The sequence below is a fragment of the Rhinolophus ferrumequinum genome, chromosome 5 (genome assembly GCF_004115265.2).
Source record: "Rhinolophus ferrumequinum isolate MPI-CBG mRhiFer1 chromosome 5, mRhiFer1_v1.p, whole genome shotgun sequence".
In the NCBI taxonomy this organism is placed as follows: Eukaryota; Metazoa; Chordata; class Mammalia; order Chiroptera; family Rhinolophidae; genus Rhinolophus; species Rhinolophus ferrumequinum.
Window position 1 is genome coordinate 15883518 of NC_046288.1, and position 21308 is coordinate 15904825.

The 21308-nt window shown below is 36.8% G+C and overlaps 1 protein-coding gene across 1 annotated transcript in view; it reads right to left on the reverse strand.

The window, feature by feature from the left end:
• Positions 1-21308, reverse strand: part of SCFD2 (sec1 family domain containing 2) — a 374115-nt gene that overhangs the window by 299266 nt on the left and 53541 nt on the right. Inside the window, exon 4 of the mRNA XM_033106522.1 lies at positions 20089-20264. Coding sequence (XP_032962413.1) covers positions 20089-20264 — 176 coding nt within the window. The remainder of the gene's footprint in view (positions 1-20088; positions 20265-21308) is intronic.

The following is a 21308-nucleotide window of genomic DNA, read 5'->3' on the forward strand; positions in this document are numbered from 1 at the left end:
AATGAAAATTTTAGGTCAAATTAGAGTTCTGAAAGAAAGTTTGGCTATGACCCATGATTCTCTCACCTGCGCATAAAAACACATATTCTGTCTGACCATAAGTTGTCACTTAAACTCCTTCATTTTATGTTGCTTCAATCATGAAATTACCTCTTTTTTTATACACCAAGGATTATACACCAGAAGGTCAATTTGAGATAGTATCACATGAAAATGTCTCACTAACTGTAAAAAAAACACACATTCATTGCACCAATATGTACTGCATGCCTCTTACATGCCAGGCATATTCCAAGGGAAGGGAGGCATGGAAAGTAAGTTATAAGATGCTGGTCTGTCAGTATTGACAGACCGTGTTGTGGCAAAAGTAGTTGTGGCAAAAGAAGATGGACACAAATAATTGAGTCATGTACAACTGATACGTATGTATTATGGATGCATGTATAAGGTGTTATGGTATAGTAAAAAAGAAACCATTAGTGTTAAGATATATATCCTTTATCAATTGAAAATTAGTTTTTAAAAAACTCTTATTAACATCTAATAGGGAACTGATGGTGTCATAAAAATGGCGGCATGAGGCGAGCCTCTTGAAATCTCTCCTGGAATGTACAACAAATTGAACAATTATAATTCCACAAAGGACTTCCTGCACAGCAGACAGGCAAGACTAAGAGGTGCACTACTGAAATTATCTAAAGGTGGGCAAATTTGTTGAGTGGGCGAGGAGGGAAGGGAGAACTGCAGAGACACGGGCCCCGTGGGCGCAGGAGCAGACTGGAGCTCAGAGCTCCACAGCCATGGGTGAGGAAAGAATTCAGACTATCATTGCTCAGATTATGGACCACAGTCCTGCCTCAGGGATCAGCATATAATGGGGCTGAACCCAATGCTCACGGCGGAGACCTCAGAGCAAAGACTGAGGGAAGAAGGGTGAAAATGGTGGTTTAAGCCCTCACTGCGAGCAGAGAATGGAAGCCTTAGGAACTGAGCCTAGCCGCCCCCTCCCCACCCTCCCAGTGCTCGCCCGCCTGCACCTGCCCAGTGATAGACGCTGAACAGTAGCAGTGTCAGATCAAAAGAACAGAATATTAGCAGTTCTGAGAACTGCGGCCCGCAGGCATGGACTCACAGCTCAACTAGTTCTGGCAAAGGGGAGGGAGCTGTGGAAGCAGGACTGCCTGTGGTGGTGGTCGCTGCCATTGCTCTGGGTCACCTCTCACAACCCACCCCACCCCTGCCTCCATCAATCTGGGTGGATCCCTGCAGAAGTAAACAGAGCTGCTGAAACACACAGGCTCTGAAACTGGAGCAGGAAGAGCTTTGGAACTTCAGAAGCTCTCCACATGCCCCCAAAGAGGTGGTGTCCTATGACCCAGGTGAACTGTTCACAGAGGAGAAGCCCACCTTCCAGGGAATCCCCCCACTGTGTGAGAAGCCGGAACAGTGAAGAGAAAATATAACACTACATCATGAGAGGGAATAAAAGGCTGCAATCAGAGAGAAAATAAAACATTCTACCAATACCTACTGGAAAACAAAAGAAAGACCTCTTCCTATCAACCTGTTGCAGAACCCACTCCTGCAGATGCCTAGGAAGAGAAACAGTAATTCATTAATTACCATGAATAACCAAAGTAACAAGACAGCTCAGAAAGAAAATGAAAAGTCTCCAGAAAATGAACTTAAAGACATGGAAATATATGACTTAAATGACAGAGAATTCAAGATTGCAGTTCTGAAAAAACTCAACGAGATGCAAGAAAACACAGACAGGCACTTTAATGAACTCAGAAACACAATCAAAAAACAAAATGAAAATTTTACCAAAGAGATTGAAATTTTAAAAAAAGAACCAAATAGAATTTCTGCAGATTAAGAACTCAATAAAAACAATGAAGAATGAAATTGCCAGCTTAGGTAGTAGAGTTGACCAGATAGAGGAAAGAATCAGTGACATTAAAGACAGAAATCTGAAAATGACAAACATAAAAGAAGAGAGAGACTTGATACTTAAAAGAAATGAAAAAACTCTACAAGAACTTTCTGACTGCATCAGAAAGTATTATTATTTAAAGCGTTATATTATTCAAATATAAGAATAATGAGCATACTAGAAGAAGAAAGGGAGAAGGGACAAAGACTATATTCAAACAAATAGTAGACGAGAACTCCCCAAATTTGTGGAAACAACTGGAACCTCGAATCCAAGAAGCAAACAAAACACCTAATTACCTCAATCCCAACAGGACTTCTCCAAGGCACATTGTATTAAAGCTGTCAAAAATTAAAGACAAAGAAAGAATCCTCAAGGCAGCCAGGGAAAAGACGACAGTAACCTAAAAAGGAAAGCCCATTAAATTATCATCCGATTTTTCAGCAGAAACTTTACAAGCCAGGAGGGAGTGGACTCAAATATTCAAACTATTGAAAGAGAGAGATTATGATCCAAGAATAATATATCCAGCAAAGATATCATTTAGATATGAAGGAGGATAAAGACTTTTCCAGACATACAGAAGCTGAGGAAATTTTGTAACACACGACCTGCACTACAAGAAATACTGAAGGAGGCTATTTGACTTGAAACAAAAAAGCAAAAGAATACAAAACCATGAGTAGTATTACAAACAGACAGAAGCAGGAAATAGCAGCCTCCATACCAAACAGGACACTATACACTTAAACATAACACATAGGGTAACAAAAAGAGAGAAAAAAACACTTGAAAAAAAGAGGAGAAAGACAACTTGCTAGTGCAGTGCAGAAATCAACTCACAGCATAAACGGATAATTTGCGACACCAAAAACATAAAAGGAGTGAGAGTAAAGGTCTGAACGGCACAAGGGAATGGAGAAAGTAAGCGTACTGAAGAAAATGGAATACTCTCAATATGACACTTTCTTTTACATAAACTTAATGGTAACCACTCAAAAATAATCCAGAACTGAAATATATAACATAAAAAAAGAAGAAATAGAGGGAAAAATCATAGAATACCACCACAGTGAAATAACAGACAGCAACAAAAAGGCAAAGAAACAATGGAGACAACATCCTACCAGAAAATCAGAGATAGAATGATAGAAAATTCTCATATATCAATAATCACCCTAAATGTTAATGGACTGAACTAACCAATAAAAAGGCACAGAGTAGCAGATTGGACCAAAAAACTAAACCCAACCATATGTTGCCTCCAAGAGATGCATCTCAGCTACAAGGACAAATATAGATTCAAAGTGAAAGGGTGGAAACTGACACTCCAATCAAATGGTATTCAGAGAAAAGCAGATGTAGTCGTACTGATATCAGATGAACCACACTTCAGGATAAAAAAGGTAATAAGAGACAAAGATGGACATTTCATAATGGTAAAGGGGACTATACAAGAAGACATAACAGTCATCAATATTTATGTCCCCAATCAGGGAGCACCGAAATATACCAAGCAACTACTAACAGAATTAAAGGGAGAAATTGACCAAAACACAATTATAGTAGGGTACCTAAATACATCATTGACAGCTATGGAAAGATCATCCAAACAGAAAATAAATGAACAAATAGCAGCCCTAAATGACACATTAGATGAAATGGACAGAATTCACATTTATAGAGCACTTCATTCTACAACATCAGACTATACATTCTTTTCTAGTATACATGGAACATTCTCAAGGATAGACCATATATTGGGACATAAAACTAGTCTCAGCAAATTTAAGAAGATTGAAATCATCCCAAGAATATTCTCTGATCACAAGGCTTTGAAATTGGATATCAACTGCAAAAGGAAAGCAAGAAAAACCATAAATATGTGGAGCTTAAACAACATACTTTTAAAGAACAACTGGGTCAAAGAAGAAATAAGAGGAGTGATCAAAAGATACATAGAAACAAATGAGAATGAAAATACATCCTACCAAAATATTTGGGATGGAGCGAAAGCAGTTTTAAAAGGGAAATTTATGTCATTACAGGCCTATCTCAAGAAAGAAGAAAAATCCCAGATAAATAACCTCATGTTACACCTTAAAGAACTAGAAAAAGAAGAACAAATGAAACCCCAAGTCAGCAAAAGGAAGGAAATAATAAAAATCAGAGCAGAACTAAATGAAATAGAGAACAAAAAGACAATAGGAAAAATTAATGCAACAAAGAGCTGGTTCTTTGAAAAGATTAATAAAATTGACAAACCCTTGGCTAGACTCACTAAGATAAGAAAAGACACAAATAAAATCAGAAATGAAAGAGGGGAAGTTACCACAGATGCCACAGAAATACAAAGGATCATCCAAGAATAGTATTACACGCCACCAAATTCAATAACCTAGAAGAAATGGACATGTTCTTGGAAACATATAGCCTTCCTAGGCTGAATCACTAAGAATTGGAAAATCTAAATAGACTGATCAACAGTAAGGAAATTGAATCAGTCATTGGAAACCTTCCCAAAAGCAAAAGCCTGGGACCAGATGGCTTCACTAGTGAATTCTATCAAACATTCAAAGAGGATCTAATACCGGTCCTACGCAAACGCTTTCAAAAAATTGAAGAAGAGACAATACTCCCTAACTCATTTTATGAGGCCAACATTACCGATACCAAAACCTGGTAAGGATAACACAAAAAAGAAAATTACAGACCAATATCTCTGATGAATACAGATGCAAAAATCCTTAAAGCAAATCGAATGCAACAATACATTAAAAAGATTATTCATCACGATCAAGTGGGGTTCATCCCTGGGGCACAAGTATGGTTCAACATCTGCAAATCCATCAATGTGATACACCACATAAACAAAATAAAGCACAAAAGTCATATAATTATATCAATCGATGCAGAAAAAGCGTTTGACAAGATACAACATCCATTTATGACTGAAACACTCAATAAAGTGGGTAGAGAAGGAAAATACCTCAACATAATAAAGGTCATATATGACAAACCCTCAGCTACTATCATAATTAACAGTGAAAAACTGAAGCCCTTTGCTCTATGTTCATGAACACAACAGGGCTGTCCCCTATCTCCTCTGCTTTTCAACATAGTGTTGGAAGTCCTTGCCAGAGCAATCAGGCAAGAGAAAGAAATAAATGGCATTCAAATTGGGAATGAAGAAGTTAAATTGTCACTCTTTGCAGATGACATGATACTATATATAGAAAACCCTAAAGACTCCACCAAAAAGCTATTAGAAACAATAAACGAATACAGTCAAGTTGCCGGCTACAAAACCAATGTACAAAAGTCCATTGCATTCCTATATACTAACAGTGATATCTCAGAAAAAAACAATTCCTCTTGCAATTGCAACAAAAAGAATAAAATACCTAGGAATAAACTTAACCAAGAATGTGAAAGACTTATGTACTTAAAACTATAAGACATTTTTAAAAGAAATTGAAGAAGACACAAAGAAATGGAAAGACATTCTGTGTTCATAGACTGGAAGAATCAACATAGTTAAAATGGCCATATTACCCAGAGCAATATACAGATTTAATGCAATCCCCATCAAAAATCCCGATGGTATTTTTTAAAGAAATAGAATAAAAAATCGTCAGATTTGTATGGAACCACAAAAGACCCTGAATAGCCAAAGCAATCCTATTGTAAGAAAAAGAACAATGCTGGAGGTATCACACTTCCTGACTTCAGCTTGTACTACAGGGCAACAATAATCAAAACAGTATGGTATTGGCAGAAAAACAGACACACAGACCAATGGAATAGAATAGAGAACCTAGAAATAAACCCACATAAATATGGACAGATAATTTTCAACAAAGAAGCCAAAACCATGCGATGGAGAAAAGACAGCCTCTTCAATAAACGGTGCTGGGAGAATTGGAAAGTCACGTGCAAAAGAATGAAACTGGACTGCTATCTGTCCCCATGTACCAAAATTAACTCAAAATGGATCAAAGACCTAAACATAAGACCTGAAACAATAAACTGCATAGAAGAAAACCTAGGTACTAAACTTGTGGACCTTGGGTTCGAAGAGCATTTTATGAATTTGACTCCAAAGGCAAGGGGAGTAAAAGCTAAAATAAATCATTGGGATTATATCAAACTAAAAAGCTTTTGCACAGCAAAAGAAACGATTGACAAAATAAAAGGGCAACCAACCGAATAGGAGAAGAATTTGCAAACAATGCCTCCGATAAGGGGCTAATATCTGAAATATATAAGGAACTCATACAACTCAACAACAACAACAACAACAAAAACAATCGAATTAAAAATGGGCAGAGGACCTGAATAGACATTTCTCCAAAGAAGACATTCAAATGACCAATAGACATATGAAAAGATGTTCAACATCACTAATCATCAGAGAAATGCAAATAAAAACCACAATGAGATATCACCCCACACCAGTCAGAATGGCTATCATCAACAAGACAAATAGTAACAAGTGTTGGAGAGGCTGTGGAGAAAAAGGAACCCTCATACACTGTTGGTGGGAATGCAGATTGGTGCAGCCGCTATGGAAGGCAGTGTGGAGGTTCCTCAAAAAATTAAGAATAGAATTACCATATGACCCAGCAATCCCTCTCCTGGGTATCTATCCAAAAACTTTGAAAACATTTATCCGTAAAGACATGCGTGCTCCAATGTTCATTGCAGCTTTATTTACGGTGGCCAAGACATGGAAACAACCAAAATGTCCTTCGATAGATGAATGGATAAAGAAGATGTGGTATATATACACAATGGAATACTATTCGGTGGTTAGACAAGATGAAATAGGACCATTTGTGACAACCTGGATGGATCTTGAGAATATTATGCTGAGCGAAATAAGTCAGACAGAAAAAGTCAAGAACCATATGATTTCACTGATATGTGGTATATAAAACTGAAAACCACAAAAGAACGAGACAAACAAATGAAACAAAAATTCATAGACAGACAACAGTTTAGTGTTTACAGACACAGACACAGACACTGACACAGACAATTAGTTTAGTTTAGTATAAGGGGACGGAGGTGGTGGTAGATGAGGGTAAAGGGGATCAAATATATGGTGATGGAAGGAGAACTGACTCTGGGTGGTGAACACACAATGTGATATATAGGTGATGTATTACAGAATTGTACACCTGAAATCTACATAAATTTACTAACAATTATTACCCCAATAAATTTTAATTAAAAAAACAAACATGTAATAGAATGCTTCACACCCAACAGATGATCAAAATTTGTGCTGACTGCAGTCTTATTATTAACTGTTTATTGCTTGTCTCTACTTAGTATATGATTTGATGTAAGCTCCACAGTAGCAGAGACGTTGTTTTCCTTGTATACTAATGCAGCGTCAGTGCCAAAGAATGGTGTCTGGTAGCCAGTAGGTGCTCACTAAACATTTGTTGGTTGGATGGATGGATTTTACATTCTGGCTACATAAGAAATCATCTCCATTTGGAGGTCATTTCATTAACACTCCTACAAAAGTGAAATGTCTTTGCTTCCAAACTTTGATCTATATTTTTCCTTTTTTTTTTACTCTATTCTTTTGTTATGCTTAGCAGAAACAAACTGAATTAGTCCTTTTTCCAATCAGCATATGAATTATTCATAAGGAGAATTTAAATCAAGTGGGTGCATTAGGAACTATTCTGGTCAGTAGAGAAGAGTGCTGATGACATATGCCTTGGTTAGTATATTTATCATATTTAAATAGGCAGTTTGCCTTTAAAGAGTTATGTTTATGGGATTACTGCTAATATGCTTTTTATTATTTTTTCTCATTTAGACTATGATCTTTAAAAAAAATCTCTACAAACAAAATAAAACATCCATCAAATGAAAGTTACCTAAATAAATAAACTAAAATATTACATATATATTAAGGTTTCAAGTAATTACCTCCCTTCTCCTCCCAAAATGCCTTGATGTATGCTATTGTATACATTTTATAATGTTTTTATATTTTATAATGGTTTTCTACCAATATTAAAGAATATAAAGTAAAAAAGTATGGGTATTATATATTCAACAAGATAGAATAAGAAAAATTCTACATTTTTCAGTGAGAATTAGTAATCAGAAATTCCAAACCCCAAAATTTCCAATTTCATTTCGTCATTTTTTCTATTTAAAAATTATAAATCCAAAATGTTGCAAGGGAAACAAACTTCAAACAGTTACTAATATATCAAACAAAACAGCAACACTAAATAAAACCAAACTCACCAAAAGAGATTATATCAACTCTACATGGACTAAGGAAAAGAGGAATCTTTTGTACTCTCGTCAAACCACAATAAAGATTTTTTTTAATCACATAAGTGGATAATAATAGAAAAAGCTCCATGTGGCAGATGGTAATCAATTTTTAACACATATTTTCCACTGGAATAGGCTTTTTGGCAATTCCGTTTTGCTCATTTGCTACTTTTTTTTAAAGAACTCATAATGAGGAGATTAAAAAAATTAAGATGTGTTCTTGCATAGTGTGCTAGTGAAGATTCCTATTAAAAACATTTGGTACAAACAATATGTAATTGCTCAGCTGTGGATTTTTTTTCTGCACAGATATGACATGACAAATTACTCTAGAAGTATTTCCATAATCTCTCTAAAATGACCCGACATTACTCTGCAAGTTATAAGCTAGTACTGCCCCTACCGGGAAACACTGTGTAAGGAGAGGAAAGAGAAATGCCACATATCACTTCTGCTAAAGAATGTCTGTCTTTATGAAACTTGGATCATTCAACATTCATCACTTCCAGTATCAACACATTCTGGAGAGAAAGAGACAGACAGACTGATCGGCTTCCATTCAGCACTATTTCACTGCTGCTTTGGGGCCCTAACTCAGAAGTAAAGACGGGAGTAACAGAGGGGGACACTGAGGCACAGACATTCAGACAAGGTGCTCAGGTAAGCCAGGCTTGGCCAGACGCTCAGTGTCCATCAACAGAAATAAACCTGAGATCCTGAACAAAGATTTCTTCTACTTTTGAGGATTAGCAGCCTCTGGTAAGGGCTTTTTCCTTTTTTTCAAAAGGAAAAAACCCTCAATAAATAGTTCACCCTGTGTAGGCCTTTGAGAGTGGTCAAAAACAGAAAATGGAGGAGGATTCCACACCCAGGCTTAAGCCTACTGTCTAGTGTCAGGTACCCACTAATGTCAAGCTAACCTCTACGACCCTCAGGATCCTTCAGTCTGAAGAGAAGTGCTCAGGTCCTTTAGCTAATCAGCCCACCGAGGCCTACACTTCCCTCAGAGAGACCTGCCATTAATGACACAACCTAAGACATCCTGTGAATGAATGGGCATAAGCAAGACTTGGTTTCTCCAAGGCTAACACTAAAAAACAAACAAAAACACATCAACTAGACAGTGTTATTTCCTTTCAGTCTTAGGAACCCAGATGTTTAAAACAGAAAAAAATGAATCCCAGCAACGGTTGGGGTGGCCAGCATAGGACAAACAATTAGAGGGAGTGGCCCAGGACAGAAGACTCAGTCAGTGCAGGGAAGAACAAACCATTATTATTTCCCTTTTGGTCAAGCAAACCAGAATGGTTATGCCCTTCTTGTTTTTCACAACATGAAGACCCACCCAGATATGCCTTCAGCCACCGTCATAAAGTCTGTATTTGAAACTTTTTTGGTAGACTCACAAAACTTGAAGAACCAAAATTGTTAGCCTTGAACTTAACTTTGCCTGATTACTGATTCTGGCTTCCAGCTGGAATAACATATGATATCATTGCTTCTAAGGCAAGCCCAGTTTAAAAGCAATCGTCTACTTAGCCTATATATTCAACTCTCACTTTCTAATCAGATGCTTGGCACAAATTCACCTAACTCTAAAACCCTGGCAATGTGCCCTCCCTGGGTAAAGCAACAAGAAGTTCATGGTTGTTTTTTTCTATTTTCCATTTGTCTCTCTCTTTTATTATTCAAAAATACAATACTGTGATAGGGGAGAAGAACAACATTAAAATAAAATCTTCTGCAGGAGAAAAGTGAAATTGAGATGATATATTCTCATGGAGAAATATGTCTCATCAGGTCATCAGGTTTCAATAAAAGGCTTGAAGAGGAGTAAAACTCACGATAAAAAACTAACATGGATACCAAATTTATAGATCTAGCAAGAAAAAACAAATTAGTGGGAAAAGTATTTTAATGAATACAGTCCTCATAAAGAAAGCTATTGGCTTAAATGCAAATAAATTGAAATTTGCATTAATGGGTTATATAGACTCTATTGTGCTTTGCAAACATTTTTACCCTAATGCCTGAGAACAAGAATGAGTGGAGTATGAGAAGAAAGTGGTCAACAGTCATTTTGATGCTTTGCCTCAGGACAAATATTTCAGCAATACATAGTAGTGAAGGGTATGGCTTCAGGATAAGACAGAAGTTTTAACCTGGCTCTGACACTTACTAGAAGTAGGACCATGGTCAGGTTCATAACTTGTCCAACCTCTGCTATACAGTCCTCAAGTCTGAATCAGCAATTCAAGAAATTTATTTGTAAATTGGTTGATGAGAATCTAGGACTTATTTTTCTCACAGAGCAATACTATAAATATAGTACTTAGGTACTCAAACCATCCTAGAAAATCCTACTTGATCATGTATCCCTGGTGGCACAAATGGTACTAATGTACTGATATGTAATCCATATTACAAAATAAACTGTATGTACATCCAAAAAATCATATATATTTTGGTCTTATAATTTCACTGTCCAGCAGGTAGCATGTGCTCAATAGATTGTTATTACATGGAAAGGAAAACATTTTCTTTTGAAAAAAGCTTTTTCCTCCACCATTTGGAAGTGATGCCTCTCTTGGCAAAGAACTAGAGGGCAGAGGCTGTCCTGAAGAAAGAAACTAAAGAGATAACTTATATTTCTGAGAATTAGTAAAGTTTATTCTATTTATAGATAAGACGGTGTCCTCCCAGGTGTTCTGAATTGTGAGGGAAAAAGGGGGTTGAGGTCTTTTGAATTAATAAAAGAGTCTAATTGCATGAGGTCCTGGTGGACCACTATTTTAGGCTACTCACATCTTTTTAATTCCAAATATCCTTCATCTGGGACTTTTCCCCATAAATTTCTTGGAAAAATTAAAAACTCTAATAATTTAGTGTTGCATTAAAATAAATTAAGTCTCATATACTATTTCCAAATATCCCAGCATCTAGTGATGTTTAAGAGCACATACATCAAGACAACCCATTATTTTGATCGTTTCCCCAGGAGATTATAAAATGATCAAAATTACAAGGCTCACAGCACAAACTTCTGTGAGGGAAACTGCGGTAAAAGATGACCATGTTAATTAGAATGCTTGGTTGCTATCACAAAGATTCAAAATCACAGAGGGTTAAACAAGATAAGAATATATTTCTCACTCACATAAAGACCAGGTAGGTGGTCCAGGGCTGGTGTGATGTTCACACCATTTTCAGCGAATCAACTATGGTTCTTCCATTTTTTTGTTGAAACGTCTTCAATGCATACCTCCCTCTCATAATTCAAATTGACCACTCCCGCTCTTGCCATCCTGGCTGCATTTCAGTCCATAGAAAAGGAAAAAGGAAAGGCATGTACCTATCCTTTTAGCGCATAGCCTGAAAGTGGCCCATGTCACTTCTACTCGTGTCTTATTCACCAGAACCTGGTCACAACTAGCTCCAAGGGCAACTGGGAAGCGTAGTCATTACTGTGGGCGGACATGTGCTATGTAAAAAGGTGAGGAGAGGTGGTGAGAACGTTAAGAAGCCTCTGCCCTAAAGGCCATAACAAGAACCTCCTTTCGATTGGTAAACGACTCACATAGGTCAATGGATAGATTGCAGGTACCAATCTGTGGCAAGTAAACTCCATGTTTATAACAAATTTCTTAAATTCCCCTGGGCAGGCAGTTCAGCCGACTACTTACTACAAATGTGAAAATGAAGAGTCTATGTTCTGGGGCGTACTTGTGAATTAGGTCAACGAAGTCCCTAGTCTCACTTATTTGGTAATCTAGCAGAGGGAGACAATGAATATGTAACATGAGAAGCAAATATAAAACAAGTAATGCAGAGGCTACTCAGGGAAGACTTCCATGAGGAGATGGTATGTAAGTTTTGATCTGGACCAGCCATGAAAGAGTTGAGAAGACAACATTCTAATAAGAGGCACTAGCTATTGTTAAAGCCCCAAGTTCCCTATTTGTCAGAATCAAAGTTGCTTCATCTCTAGTTTTCTTTCTTTAGGTCTGCTATGCATGGGGGGGGGGCTGGGGGTAGGAGCGGGGAGGAGAGAGAGAGGTCATTTGCTGCACGTCCAGGAAGGGGAGATCTGTAACAGGATTACTGAAGTTATTACTTAACAGCTGAGAATAATGTGGAATACTCCAAAACCACACACACACACAAAAAGAGGACCTGGAACAATCTATAAAGAAAGGAGGACAAACAAAGCAAGTGGCTAGAAAAGTTGACAGACAGTATTGCCTTTATATACAGAAGTTATTTTTCTTTACTTGTTCTAAATAATGCATCTTGGTGTACAAATTTCTTAAAGTTAACTAATTTCAGGTATGCTGTTATAACTAAATTTTAGTTTAAAATGAGTTATCAGCAGTTGGGAATAAAATGTCTTACATGTTTTTAATCAAAATGAGTTATACACAAAACAGGTTAAAAATAAGCAAATGCAACAATGAAATATACATTTGTATGGCTTTAAGACACTAATTGTGGGTTTATTTTAATTCAGATAATCAGTCATAATTTTTAAGAATTTAAATGCACTGTTTTTATATTTAAAATATTACACAACTTATATTTCACTATAGGGACCCAAGCTAAGTCAACACATTCCTGCGCTATCAGGAATCCACTCATAGAGCCAGCGACGAGCATACCCCCACAGCACCTACTCCTTGGCCCTAGAGAAAATTAGGGGAAAGTTCAGTCTCACTGAAGTAATCATGATGTATTCACAGCATATTCCACTAGTCACAAACTTACCTCAAAAAAAATCCCCTCCTTAACTTATGAAAGGCTCTACAGTGAGATGAATACCCCAAGTGGCAAACCTTTTGTCAAACTCATGGCCAGTGAAGGCAAGCTGTCACTCAAATGCCACTATTTTAACCCAATAGCTTTGCCAACACAGCAGTCAGGAAGACACCTAGGTCTTCCTAGGTCTTCCTAGGTCACCTAAGTTTCCCAAGGTCAGGGGAAATTTTCACCCGCTTAACTTCAAAACCCCATTTCATTGACTCTTAAGACATCATTGATTATAACACATGGCATTATTTTATGTATTCTCAGCAAGAAATAAAAAATACTGCACTTAAACTAGGAAATGCCATTGATTTCAGGATGCATCCCAATTTCAGATATGTGAAAAAAATGGACATCTTAGAATCAATGAGAAATGGTAGTATTCTCCTAGCTAAAAGTGCTCCTTCGGTTTTCAGAATAGAAAATGACCTTCACTATTTTCAGCTCATTTTCAAAAACGAAAGTTTTCTTCTGTACTATGTTACTCTCTCCCTGATTGCTACCTCTCTTTGTATAACTGCTTAATACAAAGGTCCAAAGAGGTAACTGCTAAATACCCATTAAACCCTTCCCCAAAAATATTTAAGACAGTTCATTCAAAACAACTGCTGAATACTGTAGGGCTCTCCAAGGGGGCTACCAAAAAATAGCGCCCCTCTTCTCAAAAATGGTTCTGAACAGGTTGAGAAATAAAGCAGAGCTTAATAAAGGCCTGAGTGTAAATATCGCTTTAATTATTGATAAAGGCCAGACTGAGTGGTCAAATATTCGGTCTATTACCCAAGTTGGCTGGCTCAGATGGAGCTCCAGAATCAGACACTGATCAGGGCAGCCCTCCCAGGAAGAAGCAGGGCAAGCATCTGCCCCCTGCTGCCAGCTTGCTCTAAAAATTCAGAAGAGTGGAGAAAGAAGTCACTGCCAGATTCCGATCCTGAAAGAGCTGAACACCACTGTGCTCTGCACAGCAGGGCCACTCCCAAGGGGAGAAGGGCACAGTTGAGCCTATTTGATCATCCCAAATTGGCCAACCAGATAAAACAGCCCTCTCCCTAAGAGAAGGAGGAGTGAAGGAAGGGTAAGAGAGAGGCCAAAGCATGACTAGAAAACCCCTCCCCATGGAAATCAGGAGTGGCGGAAAGATGTCCCTCTGTAAAACTTGCCTTTGTAGTTAGTTTGGTGAAATACTGTGAAAAACACTGTGACATAATAAGAAATATATGTGCGGTCTCTGCCCTCCACCCGTGCTCCCCCTCAGTTTCTGACACACAGCTCCTAAAACCCTTGTAATTTCCTGAGCAATAGGAGTGCTAGTGTTCTAGTGTCCTAATATTTGGTCTTTGACCTGGTTTCCTGGCACACAGAACTCCTAAATCCCTTGGAGTTTCTTGGGTGATGGGAACATCTTTTGTTCTAATGAGGTGACGCTTGGTGGCTTCCTGGATAGCTTGTGGATGAGGGTTGGTCACCAGAAAGACCAAGTCATGAGTAGAATCTTGGAACGTAGAGCCTTACCCCTTATCCTCCAGGGAGGGCAGAGGGTCCAGACACTGAGTTAACAATCAAGCATACCTACGTGATGAAGCCGCCACCAAATCCCTAAAGGATAGGGTTCAGGGAGCTTCCGTGTTGGTAAACACATCCACATGCGGGGAGGCTGGCACCTCCCAATTCCAGGAAAACAGAAGTTCTGCACTTGGAACTCTTTTGGACCTCACTCTACATACTCTTCACCTGACTGTTCGTCTGTATCCTTTGTATGTCCTTCATAATAAGCTGGTAAGCTTCAATAAATGTTACCCAGAGTTTTGTGAGCCATTACAGCAAACTATCAAGCCTGAAGAAGAGGCCGTGGGAACCCCAATTTATAGCCGGTTTGTCAGAAGTATGAGAGGCACAGGCTTGCAACTGGTGTGTCGGGGAGGGACTGCATAACCCGTGGAGTCTGTGCTGATTCAATGCAGTTAGTGTCATAATTGAATTGTAGAGTCACCCAGTGGGTGTTTAGAGAGTTGGAGAATTGGTTGGTATGGGAAAAACCCCTGCACATTTGGTGTCGTGAGTGTTGAGAGTAGAATATAAAAGAAACAAGCAGTTTTCTTTTGAACATGCTATTCAATTTTCCTTCTCCGGAAAAATCCCATGGGAAATTCCCCTCATCTGCAAACAACTCTCAGGTCTGATTTTGGGGATCATCTTTTTCTGCCTCCCCTCAATCTTGATTCAGGCAATATCACCAGCACTTTCACAAATGACACATCATTATAAAACAGACCCTCCCAGGGTGCTGGTGAAATCAGGAACAGAGCTAAAGTGAGCCAATACACTCCCAAGCCCCGTGATATGGTGTGGGATCTAACAGAAGTGCTACAGGACTGAGAAGGTAAAAGCCACCACTTTGTTATAGGACAAGCAGATACACTATTATTTTGGTTAGGCAAACTTGATTGGTTAAAGAAGCGATATCCTGAAATTTAGTATAGCATTAAAAAAACAGATTCTACCAATTAAAAATACTTTGACGACTAATAAAATGGTTTGCCTACTTTTCATTGCAAAGACGCATAAAATGCAAAACTAAAGCAACATTTACCTGGGTTATCTTGAGTGGCTTTATAACTCATTTATATTTTATTTAAAAAATCACTTTGCATGTTGGATATTTTAATTTAGAAATGTAAATTCTGCATAAAGAAATAACGAGGTAGATAACACATACATATTTATAAATTGTACTTTTTAGGAAGTATAAATATAGCTGCTTCTACTACATAGTTTGCTAACAGTTTATAACCACGATATATTATGGTCAATGAAAGTTTTCCTTTGTGACAATTAGCATAAAAACATCAGCTGTACATTGTAGAAACAATAGGATTTAAATCTAGATGTAAAGAAAAATACCGTTAAACATGATCAAACAGTAAATATGAAAAAAGTAAGATTTTTCTAAGTAACAGTCTCATTTTCCTTAAAAATTTTAATTAAAAAAATTTAGGTGAGAATGTATTAAAGGCATTACTCACATAAAATACATTGACATTTGTAATATCTCTGGCTCAGCTAAAAGAAGAAGTAATTACTATTTATTGAGCACTTACTATAGCACTGTACTTAGTGATGTACGTATCTAATCTCATTCAGTCCTGACCATAAGTCTATGAGGTAGGCTCTTTATTCCTATTTAGATGAGGAAACTAAATCAAACTTTCTTATTACATTATAAAAATAAGTCTTCATAGGCTGCGACCAAATTAAGTAAATCCATACTTTGATTTTAAAAAATGCAAAGATACTTTTAAAAGTGAATAGATTTATTAATAAGGTAATAATTATCCATGCTAAGGTTACATGTATTTTTTTCTACATTCTAAACTTGAAACAGAAATAAAATTATTTGTTAATTAGCACACCTGTAGCGAATGCCAAAAACAGAGATTGCGACATTGGACCTTGGAGATAGAGGAGAGAAAAAGGCACTAAGAAGATGTTTCATCTCCTTTGGTTTTTAAAAACCTATTCACTGACAATAAATGTTAGATTTTTCCCAACAATACTCAAAAAAGTTTCCCTGTTATGCACATAACATTATCTTTTTGTCATTTTTAGGAGCCTCAGTCAAACATAAGTCTTATGATTGGTACACAGATCTGTTGCTGACTAGTCGTTAAATTGCAGAAACCACGGACCCAAGAGTTGGCAGTAAGTACATAGAAAAAAGGCAGTGACTTATGTTTAATTACAGATTTCCAAAACAAATCCCTTTTTCTTCACCAAAGTTGTCTATAACATTACTTAGGGCATAAAGTCAACACTGAGTTTCCAGTGATAGGGGCCTGATAGAGTGGAGGAAATGAGGCTCCAAAAAAATAAACTCTCAACGCTGGTGGAGATTTGTGTCTGAGTGGCTTTCAAGCCCTTTAGAAAAAGCTAGACGTTGCCCGCATGCTCAAAATAAACTCAAATGTTCTACCTTCAAACAATAGTCTGTAAAAGGGACAGCTCACTTTATATTATGACTTAATACACTAATAGTGGAAATACTTAAATATTTAAAATAAGCATTTTGCCCATCAATAAAGAAAAATTATGATGGCTAGTTTATAAGTTCATTTATGCTAAAACACTAACTTGTGAGGAACAAAATAGCACTGAAAACACAGTGCTAGCCAGTGTAATGAGCAATCATGATAAAAGTAAGGTTTTAGTATTTTAAATGCTCACTTCTTTTCCCAGTCTTTTTATTCCTTTTCATTTGCAGAAAGAACCACACCAAGTGCCATGGTCACATCTGAGGCAGTCTAATATGGAACAGGATTCCAAAAATTAATTATAAATATAAGATGGCTTGGTCTTTCTGGTGACCAGCCCCCATCTATGGCTTCACGCGCGTGCGTGTGTGTGTGTGTGTGTGTGTGTGTGTGTGTGTGTGTGTAGGACCAAGTTTAACCAGATTAAGGGAGAAAAACTATATAGTTATTTTAAAAATTCAGAATTTGCATTAAACGAAATTCAACATCCATGCATGATTAAGAACAACTACTCAGCAAATTAGGATTAGGAAGGAACTTCCCTTGCCTGATTCAAAACAAAACAAAACCTCAGCAACATAATATTTAATGGTAAAATTTTAGAACATTTTTTTAAAGTCAGGAATATTCTGAACAGTGTCCTAGTATGCCTATTCAGTGCACTAAAAAAGAAAATGGTATCAAGTGTGGGAAGGAAGAAACAAAATTGCCATTATTCAAAGATGATATTGCCCACACTGGAAATCCAGGAGAACCAATGAATCACAGCAAGATAAAAGAAAATAAAAAAAAAAAAAAAAAAAAAAAAAAAAAAAAAAAAAAAAAAAAAAAAAAAAAGAAAATAAATATAAATATCAAATGCCAGGTTGCAGTCAAAAGTCAAGAGTATTATTATATGCTAGTAGTAAATAATTAGAAAAATTTAAAAACTCAATTCACAATGGCACTGAAATCTTTTAAATATCCACAAGTAAATCTAGTAAGTCCCTTTTATAGAGAAAGCATAAAACTAGGCATATTGATTTTAAAATGCTGTGGTATTAATTCTGTGATGGATAAACTGAACACTGGACAAGACTACAAACTGGAAATACACCCAGCTTTATATGAGATCTCAGTATATTATATATCAATGGGAAAAGGATGAATATCTTTTGGCTCCAGATAACAGAAAACCAATTGTTAAAATGGTTTGAACAATGAGAAGAATTATCTCACAAAACCAGGTATCTTGAGGTAAGGCTCAAAGTCACCATTAAGGATTTAGGTTCTGTTCTGTCTTCCTGAGGATATCAGCGAGCTCCCCTCATTAACACAAAATGTGCAACGTGTCACAAACATACATCCAGAGGCAGAAAAGGAGTTTGTTTCTTCATTATGTATCTTTCTAGAAGAGCAAGAGAAATCTTTCCTAGAAACACAATCAGCAAACTTCCCTTTGTCTCTCTTTGGCTAGAACTGCTAAACCAATCATTAGGTGGGGAAATGAGACTACCAATCTAGTCTGAGACCAACTAGGATTTGCTTGAATCATGTGGGGAAAGACTAGACACTGGAACAAAACTGGTGTTCTGCCAACATGAGAAAGAGAAAAATGACTGTTGGATAAGTATTTTATAGTACAACAGAATATTTCATAAACGTAACAGTTTTTGCTGTTACCCAATAGACCAAAAATGTGCAAAGTATAAGAATGAGCATCTGACAGAAGGGCAAAATTGAATAGCCAATAATTAAGTGCCATAAAAAATGCTCAGCTTCATAGTAGTCAGAGAATTGCAAATTTATACATCCAGATAGCATTAACCCACTAAACAAAATGTTTAAGTTTGATAATAGTGAGTGCTGCGAAACAAACTGTCATCCATTCTTGGCAGAAGGGTCAACTAGTGGAATTTCTTTGGTGATCTATTTGATGATATTTAGAAAACTCAACAATATGCATAGTCAACAATCTAATAATCCTCTCCAAGGTATATATCCTAGAGAAACTCTTTCACAGGTGTACCAGAAGACATGCTCCAGGATATTCATCACTTTCTTTCTAAACACACACACTCATGGAACAGCCTAAATACACATCAATATGGACTGGATAAATTGTATATTCATACTATCAAATACCATGGTAAAGTTTAAACAAATGAACTAGATCTATACACATCAACTTGGATGTGTATAGTTTATATAAGTGACTACATAAAACGTAAAGCTCATAACAATATTCTGTATTATTTATGGGAAAATAAATATTAATTAATATTTGTTTAATAAAAATATAGAAACAAGGAATCGAGCTTGTGATTACTTCTGAGAAAGGAAAAAGGAAAATCAGAGCAGGAAACAGTACAGTATGAGGGATGTTTAAACTTTATCTCTATATTTATTTCTCTAATTTAGAAAAGTATAAAATAAATATCAAAGACTAATAAGTTATATTGAGTCTATATGGAAAGTACATAGATATTTGTTATTTAATGTAATTCTGAAATACTTTACAATTTTAAAAAATATAGCTTTATAAAAAAGTTTCCCATGAAAATAGTTCAATCAAGAAAAGGTCCTACCCCACATACAAATTTCTTCATGAAACTACAACTAGAGTTTGCCTCTTTTCATCTTTTACTAAGCCACATGCCATATACGTTGTTTAAGGATTAGAGGCGAGTTAGCGTCAGAAGAAACGTAATTAGCAATAATATTCTACAGAAGGAGCAAGGACTGAATAAAGATGTCATGAAGATCAAGAAAGGTCCAAATGGCATAAAATTGAACAGAGGTTTTCAAAGATGAGTCAAATACTCAAACAACATTCTTAGTATCAAGTGAGAAGCCAAAGATATCACTGTCAAAAAAAAAATGTATGGAGAAAGTTTCTATTTTAATTCAGGGGCACAGGAGAATATAATATAGGGCATATGTCAACAATATGACTTATAAATAGCAGAGTATTTCCCTGGAAGCAAAAATTTTAATTATTAACATACCAAGAAGCTCCCATAGCCAACATACCTGGAGAAGGAGCCTTTCAAAAGCCAGAAAGTTGTCCCACTTGGCAGTCTGTGGGTGTTTCAGAGTTTGAACAGTGGCCAGCCCAAGCTGCAAGAGTCCACAGTGATTCATTAGAGCTTTGAGATTGTTCTTGAAGAGGTGAATATAGGACATCAGCTGCCCCGGAGTAACTCTCCCTGGAGAAACATAACAATTTATCAGTGAACCCTCTTCTGGGAGTGGTAAAAATAATGAGAAGAATGCCATTAATAATACTAACTGCCTTATATTGGGGCAGAATTTCAGAGTTGACTGCAAGCTTTGCTAAGCTATTGTGATTTTTGCAACATGGTGACAACAGTGAAGTTGAAAGCATCACCTGCATTTTGAAAGTAAGGAAACAGATGTTAAGTGATCTGGCCAAGGTCATATTGCTCGTAGAATTCATTTTCTAATTCTGCAGTACCCTGGAAATAAGTTCTCAAATAAAGTCACACAAATAAATATTTGTTGAGCTCAAACATGGAGCACCTCATCAAGACACACGATTTAGCAATCGAAGAAGCAAGATTCTAATTTTGTGCATATGTATATAAAGAGGAGAAATCTGTTACGACTGTAGCTAAAACTTTATCACTGATATCAGTGGGTTCATGACAACACAAGGATAAAAGCTGGCTGTTACATGAAACGGAAATGTATAGAACACTAGGGTGGCAAAAACACTGGAAGATGACATATCAGAAGGCAGGGTTTCGTATGGGTGACGTAACACATTTGCTACTATGATCACCTAGATTTAGAACAAAAAGAACCCACATTGTAAAAAACTAAAGATTGTGCAAAAACAAAAACAAAAGAACTTGCTGAAGATTCACTCCTTCAGAACTTCTAAGCACAACTTTTGCCTATACCAGTCCTTGGACTGAGTCACTTCTCACTCTCCAATCTGTCAAATTTAATTCTTGCCACTTACCAGTGCTATGCACAAAACTCCTGAATGCCACAGATTCTCTCTATTGGGCAAGAAGGCACTGTGGCCAAACATCGATGCAAGTCAAGTTCATCTTTCCTACACATCATACCCACGCTGTGTTTGTAGGTTGCTCTCCGATATCTGAAACTAAGTCTGTTATATTCAGGTTTGTTAATAATACTTGGCAATGAAATCACCTGTCTTTATTGAGCACTTTCCAGTTTACACAACGCAGCCATGCCCTCTTCTGATTCTCACCACAACT